The following is a 7635-nucleotide window of genomic DNA, read 5'->3' as shown; positions in this document are numbered from 1 at the left end:
TGGTTAGCTACAAACCAAGTCAAACTATCATAAAAGCATGTTAAAATAGGTGTGAACATATATCTAGATATATGTCTGTGGTATGAAGTCTATAATATGAACTTCTGAAAGAATTTAACAAGAGTTAAAAATTATAGCAGAAATTATTTTTATTCTAAAATTGTGCATTTTAGGAGCATAAAAAACACACCTCAATTTCCTTTACGTTGCACAGCCTGGCGAATTTAAATGAAATAAAAATTTTCAAATTTGAATTTCTAATGAGGCCATGACAATTTAATTTGATAAATTTTCCAATTTTTTTTTCAAAATTTTTCCTATTACAACTGTTGCAAAGAACATTTCAAAATGGCGAAGGAAGTAACGATGTGTTCGGTAAATAGAAATAGAATGTTTATTTTGCATTGGTTTGGTTACCTATTCTCTCCATGTAGGTATAGTCGACCGCGTGCACCCAAATTTTGAATAAGTAATGGTATCCTTCGTTTTTCGCCTTTATTAGAAGAATCATACCACATGGCATGTGTGTTAAGTATACGATACTAGATGGATGTTAAAGCGCACAATCAAAAATATATCAAAACATGTAAATCAACTTCTTGTCGATAGCAAATGCAACAATGGAGCCCTGTGAAGCCGACGGCTGGCGCTCCAAGCGTGCCACCAACAGTCGGCTATTGCTTCCACACCCCAAAGAAGCATCCCTGGCGGCCCATCATGGGATATGAGGAGATCGAAGTCACACCTATGTAAGATTTGTAATCCGTAGATGTTGATTCAAATGCTGCCACTGCCACTGCGCCCGTCCGCCCTGGGACGTAAGTAGAGAAGTCCCACGTGCCAAAACCGGAACACAGTAATGTTGACATCTGCTTGGCGACAGAAAAAGGTAAGGTGGCAGTACTTCTCTCTACGGCTACGAAATTACAGGCACATGGGACTTATCAACTTGCATATGTCAATATCTTAGTGTAGATATGTGTTACCGTCTGTTTGAGGCTATAATTTTGTCAAAGCTTAATTATGCCGACACTGTAATTGGCGACCGTCTGCGGGCTAAGCCTTAAACAACGAGTCCATAATGCGTGTGCCAGCACACACACAATTACTGTTTTGTGATTCCTCCTCGATGCCATATTACGCCCTATTTCAATTATAGTAATTTAATGACCATGAAATCTCGTCGTGTACTTCATTTTAGTTGCCTTTTTTTGGAATAATTAAAACACAAAATCCCTCATATCTTTTTGACAACGAAATTTTTCCCAACGTCGCATAAGAACGGCTTCTCGTTTAATTTCTGGGGCAAAACACAACACTTCAACGTTTCGTGGCACTTTTCGTTAATGCTTCCACGAAATGTTGGAACAATATATCCCCTCCACTCAGGGACTCTAAAAACGCTTTTTCTTTAAAAAACTACAAAATCTTTTTACTAGAATTGCAAAAAAGACATTTGTGCTGTGTGGTGCCCTTTCAGTATGTTTAATATTATTTTTAATTTTGTAAGTACAATTTAAAATGGTTTATTAGTTGCGTGGCAATCTCTGCTTCCTGTCTTAAAAATATAAGTTCGCATCTCAACAAAATTACAATATTCGAGTTTTGGTAATAGAAGAAATTATCTTAATTATATGTATATCGTTCACAGATTAACAAAAATAAACTTAGGCCTACTAACAATTATGTCAGTAACTACCACCCATTCGCACGAAGCGCTTTGCTTCTGTTTTCCTGATGATTTCGGTAGAGTGGAATTCACTGTATCTGTGTATCTCGAAAGAAACAATTAGGTCTATACAATTCTAGAGTGAATACACATTTACAAGATAAAACATATGTATTCTCGGAAACGCAGATTGTACCTACTTACTTTTTAAATGGTCTCACATACTTATAAACAGATTTGCGTTTCAACTTTAACTTCTGAAAAGCCAAATAGCAGATGACAAAATGTCGTTGAAGCCAGATGTCTGCCGTCTGGTTTCATATTTTTTTCTTTCGGATTTTAACAGTAAAATTTTTCGTTTGTTAATTAATTGTTTCGAATACCTATTTCACGAAGACAAAGGACGTCTTCAAGCCACAATGAGCCAACGTAGAGAACCTAACCTAACCTACTGTAAAATCCTTTTTCTGAAGTCCTTAGGAGTGAGATGCTTGATTCCGCTATTAACCTGTGCGATTCAGAATTTAATATACCGAGTCTTTCTGTAATAGGCCATCACAACCCATAACGAACACAATGGTGGATCCCTGTTATACCCCTGAAGGCATGTCAGCCGAGCCTTTGCGGTTCCCGAACCTCGTGACTGGTTTCGATCGAAGTCCCGAACACGCTGCCAGAGCAGCCCTCTACACCAGATACACCCAGTACGAGTGGAACCAGAATAGCATCAAAAATTACAACGAGTCTGACGCGAAAAGAAACTTCTCAGAACGAGTCAGGAATGATATCATGAGAACAATGAGGTGAGATTTTGAGAATAAACTTGTCATGGTGAATTCACCTGGGTTTTCTTTGTTTTTTGGTTACAAATTACCAAAATCCCCCATAAACATTGATGATCGAGTTTTGTATGGGGTGTTAGCAGCATGACAATTTAGTTAAATAGGTATGCATTTTGCTTACATATTACCTCGCATTGACGTACGTATTAAATCGAGATATAAGACAGAAGAGTAACCTAAAGGCATGTTTACTCTTGCCCTGTGGATTTTTTAAAGATTTATTTATTTATTTATTGTTTTGCACTAATATAAAATGGCCTATTACGTAATGTTGTGGAATCGATGACGTTTTTAGAGAAACTGATGAAATTGGAGCTCAGGGTCAGCGTGACTCGGGAAGGAAGATCGGTGAACGAATCACTGATACCACCTTCTGGCGGAATGAGGTAAGCCCTTTAATTATTACACATCCCAAATCATTCTTTAATTTTTTTCGACTGCTGGTGTTGATTCCAATTTCACGATTTTACGTTGGAACTCTAGCGTCTCTTGCCAAGTTTTAAGTCCAGATATTTATTATTTGGATAGGCGATTAGTGCCATGTTCAGCGAGTTAATTGAAATTATAACCGAAATTGTTGATGGAATATTGCGTTAATTGGCTAGGTGGCTATCGAAATGGAACGTTTGGTGGCTACGTGCGAGAAGCTGAACGACACTCGGCGGCAACTGGAGCGAGCCATCGCAGGCATCGAAGGGCCTTTGCATATTGTACAGGAATGCTTGTACCACAGGGAGAAAAGACAAGGTCGGTGCAGGAGTCATATATTTTTTCTGTATTTTATGCAGAAAACGTTTTTACTGCAAGAATGTTTTCTCAAATGAATCTTTCGAAATTCTCTTGCTGCCTCAACAACAACGACGCCTCTCGGTCGTATCCCTTTTCATAAGCCGAATTTGGTTACGGTTACCGTTTCAACTAGGTTTTCTGTAGGTTTGGAGCAAGTGCACGACGCCGTGGAGCAGTCGTTGCTGAAGGAGGTGGCTACTCTGCGAGACGCTCAGGAGAGATTCAAGGTGATGCTGGAAAAGGTAACTATCACGTTCCAAAGAAAGCGAGGAACGGAACGTCCGGAGCGTGACGAAGAACAGCTAGCGACTCGCGACCGCCCCCAGGTGCGCGCGCAGTCGAAGAATTGCCGCGCCACGCAGCACGAGCTGGAGACGGACATGCGCAACAAGGAGTACGCGCTGGGCATCGACTCCATGTGCCACCAGCTCAACAACTTCTCCAAGGTGCGTAGGCGGCGAGCGAGGGCCGGCCGCGGCGGCTCCCACGGACGCGTTCGCTGTGCAGGGGCTGCAGTTCTACGCGGGCATCGAGCGGTACGACCCCACGGTGTGCGACACGGAGCGCTGGGCCGCGGCCAGCGCCGCCACGCTGCAGCGCTCGCAGTCCGAGCGCGCCAAGGCCGTGCAGATGCTGTCGGGTAAGTCCAGCGCCCCGGCTCCGCCTCTCCGCCCCCCGCACTCACCCCCTCGCCGCCGCAGACACGGACAACCTCATCAACACGGCGGCCACGGAGATCTGGGACCAATGGAGCAACACGAACGGCGCCTTCACGCGCCGCGTCGCCGAGACCATCGAGATCAAGAACAAGCTGCAGCTGCATCTGTACAAGGTGATTCCGCGCGGCGACCGCCTCGCTCGGGTCTCGAGGCTGCGTTTCACTCGAACCCCGGTTTCAGGTCCAGCAGGAAATATTCGACGTCGAGAAGACGCTGGAGCTGTTGAACAAGGCGATCGAGGACAAGTTGCAGCCCATAAAGGTGGCTCACACCAGGCTGCAGGCCAGGACCAACCGGCCGCATCTCGAGAAGTGCCGCGACCAAGCACAGGACAGGTGATAATATTCGTTGACATTGCATTTCTTTCCGTTTCTCCATTTTATTTTGGATCAGATTTTTCCAAACTTTCCGCTCGAATCCTAACTAGAAAGACGAGGGAAAAAATAATCAGACAGGTGTTGGACCATTTAGTACGACACCACACTGATTTGTTAAATGAGATCGTCCAGGGTTCAGGTAGGTATGAAGACCAACGTCACATTTCAATTAATCGTGAATATTTGTGAGTCACGTAATTTTGCAGGATGGTAAAAGAATGCTGCGACCTCCAAGCGGCAATGGAGCTTCTGCGGTCCAAGATCGCGACGGCGGAGGGGACGCACCAGACCCTTCTGGGTGTGAGAGCTGGTCTCGAAGCGGACCTCCGGGCCAAGACCACTACGCTCTTCATCGACCGGGACCAGTGCATGGGTATTCGCCGAGGTTACCCCGTCACTGCTGCTATAAAGTCTTCGTAACTGTATTTGTAACACTCAAGAGACGATTGACTTTGCGTTACGGCTACCAGAGCTCAACATTCTGTTACACATGTCCATTTAAAGATTATCATTCTTATATTGTCAACATCAAACCAACAAGAACTATTTCAAACATATCAGAAATTTATTTGGTTGTGTTATTGGAGCACGTATATTGTGTTTAAAAAGATTTACAGTTCTGTCATATCGTCTGACGATTAATATGGCAAAGCCTTTGCAAGGGAAGCTGTTTTTTAATAGATAATTAATGCGCTAAATTATAGTAAAAAAATATTATTATTAAATAAACACACACGCCGTGTATAATAAAAAAGTGTGCTAAAATATGTACACCCTAAAATGAAGGTATCTGTAAATTACAACATTAGCTATGATTGCCGTAACGACACGTCTCTACTAAATGGGCAATCAAATAAAATGGCATACGTACAAAATCGCCCACCAAAGTTGTACACAAACGGATCACCATTATTTATTTTGTCTATGGAATTGTAACTTGTTGTTTTGACGTACTATTGAATGGATATTATCCAAAATCATTTTTAGATTTGGATTAATAATAGTTATGGACAAGACTTTATGGTGACCGGTATTCTATTCGAGTTTTGCATAGGTCAGATCGATAATTAGGCATATTTTAAAACAATAATTTAGCCATTTCTGGGTGATAATTATTACAAGAACCGGACTTACAGCTTAGTGGCATTGTGTTTGTTTAAAAATGTTAATATGTGTCCCAAACTAGGATTTTATCCTCAAGTGTACATCTGTATAAAATATAAAGAACGAAAAAAAATAGTGACTTGTTTAATTTTTAGTAGCATTTTTTTTATTTAAAAAATAAGTGCATTTGCCTTCCATCTCACCTGGGGACCGATTCAGAACCTTACGATAACTCAGTTGTCGACCGATTCGATTTGATATCGTAGTACAATTTCTTTTCGTTTTTATTCAAAACACTCAAACGTCAAACTGTCGTATTCGAAACCGAACCGAAATGACGTCACTCCCATACGATGACTCGAACTTCTCGACCGGCAAAGGCTTCAAACGTTATTCAGAACACAGTTTACGAAGCAAGAATTAATATGGAAATCTCTTATTTTGAATAAAGTCTGGATTTTGTTCAATTTTATTAATTTACTTTAATTCAAGACTAATGCATTCTAATATTTTAGGCCGTTAAAGTGTTAAAAATGTATACAAAAGGAGTTTAATTTTTCTTATAAACTATTTCACCGACGAACTCCGTAAACGCTGTTGGATAACGATAAGAATCCGAATCAAACGTTTAACTGAATAGCTCTGAAACGAACAGAACAAAAAAAAAAAAAAAGCGTCCTTCGATTCGAGAAACGTAATCTAATCGAATGATGTGTTTAAAATGTCGAAGAGTTCTGAGTCAGGGGTTCTACTCTCATCCTCCGTCCGAAAAAATAATTGTCAAATAAGTAATATTCGACCAAATTAAAAGACGTCAAGTATGAAGCTTCATTCGCATCATGCGTCTTTTAATTTGATCGAGTATTACTTATTTGACAGTTATTTTTTCGGACAGAGAAAGAGTAGACCCCCAGGGTCCAGATGCAAAGTGACGATGTAGTCGACGATGGAGCATGCACACCAAAATAATGTAGATTCACACGCTATGCCTATGTATTGCTATGAATTAGACAGCCATATCAATTAACTGGGCACCGAGTCTGCTAATTTCAAATAACCTCAGTTGTGTGGCGATATAGACAGGGCTTTGTACAATACGTTTGGTATTCTGCTAAACGTTAAGAGTAGCTTGTCTTTGTCAGTGGCAAGCCTTCGAGCTGCTATTCGACTGCCATTGTAATTTTTTTGGTAATGTGCTCTTTAATAGCCGCTTTGTGACAAGTCGATGGCATAGTCCAGTCTACTCCTAACTATTTGACACAAATAAAACTTGGATTTGAAAACTAAATTTTTAATTAAGCGAAGATGAATGAAGATTTGCATAGTAATTGTTATGGCAGTTTTAATAGGCAACATCGATCACATATGGGTACATATATACTAAATCTATCGCAGGACGCATTACAGGATTACAGGATGGCTGGCACGCTGCGACTACATTCATAATTCTGCATTACGCGGCGGACTACAATGCATAAAAATTAATGCCGGATGGAAAAAAATAAAGTAACATAAATAAAGGAACATTCAACTGATATTCTATTGGGACTCAACTGCCATTGCAACTAGATTTTATGAATAAAGTGACACTGGCGATGATCGTCATAATTTTTATATTAATCTTATAAAACTAACACTGGAACAAGCCTAGTGGCTCAAAGGAGTCTCAAAGGAATGACCAGTGGTTTCGAATAGTAACAATTGTGCCCCTGGTCTCAATATACCATACCATACCTGTTCTTAAACAAGGGAATTTCTTGTACTATAAGTACTAAAGCAACGAATTACATTCCGGGGCAATACTCATTACACGCAGACAAGAACAATCTAAAAAAAATCCTTTCTTAAATTGATACCATTGGAAATCGAAACTGGGGCTTCCTTATTCCGCAGTGCAAACTATTGGGCTATCATAATGCATTAGTATTAAATGACATACCACAGTCATCTCTAAATAAAATTCTCATTATATCAAAACGATATTTACTTCATAATTATTAAAACTTAACATTGCACTACTTCACAAAACTACATGTCACATCCAAAGTCTATCACTGTTTTGCATATACTGGTACTGGTAACTTCATGCCTTCTTTAGCCTCAAAAAAAGTGTATGATAGAACTATTTCATTTAC

General features: G+C 40.4%; 1 protein-coding gene across 1 annotated transcript; it reads left to right on the top strand.

The window, feature by feature from the left end:
- The first annotated feature begins 240 nt into the window (after nucleotides 1-240).
- On the top strand, nucleotides 241-4955 carry LOC113234110 (tektin-3-like). Its single transcript, XM_026469367.1, has 11 exons — nucleotides 241-375; nucleotides 610-749; nucleotides 2221-2472; nucleotides 2807-2897; nucleotides 3117-3258; nucleotides 3445-3542; nucleotides 3627-3746; nucleotides 3808-3940; nucleotides 4002-4132; nucleotides 4200-4354; nucleotides 4603-4955. The coding sequence occupies exons 1-11, from the start codon at nucleotides 349-351 to the stop codon at nucleotides 4814-4816; spliced, it is 1503 nt and encodes a 500-aa protein (XP_026325152.1). The 5' UTR covers nucleotides 241-348; the 3' UTR covers nucleotides 4817-4955.
- The last annotated feature ends 2680 nt before the right edge of the window (nucleotides 4956-7635 follow it).

This window comes from Hyposmocoma kahamanoa, unplaced genomic scaffold, assembly GCF_003589595.1.
Source record: "Hyposmocoma kahamanoa isolate Upper Pololo Valley unplaced genomic scaffold, ASM358959v1 81, whole genome shotgun sequence".
NCBI lineage: Eukaryota > Metazoa > Arthropoda > Insecta > Lepidoptera > Cosmopterigidae > Hyposmocoma > Hyposmocoma kahamanoa.
The sequence above is the reverse complement of the archived record's forward strand: the minus strand, read 5'-3'. Positions and strand labels throughout refer to the sequence as shown.

Bases quoted from the DNA above. Each gene is read 5' to 3' on its own strand.
- LOC113234110 (XM_026469367.1), top strand. From the start codon at position 349: ATGGCGAAGGAAGTAACGATGTGTTCG. The intron at 3,747-3,807 runs GTGCGTAGGCGG...TTCGCTGTGCAG, and splicing joins AGCTCAACAACTTCTCCAAG to GGGCTGCAGTTCTACGCGGG. The intron at 3,941-4,001 runs GTAAGTCCAGCG...TCGCCGCCGCAG, and splicing joins GGCCGTGCAGATGCTGTCGG to ACACGGACAACCTCATCAAC.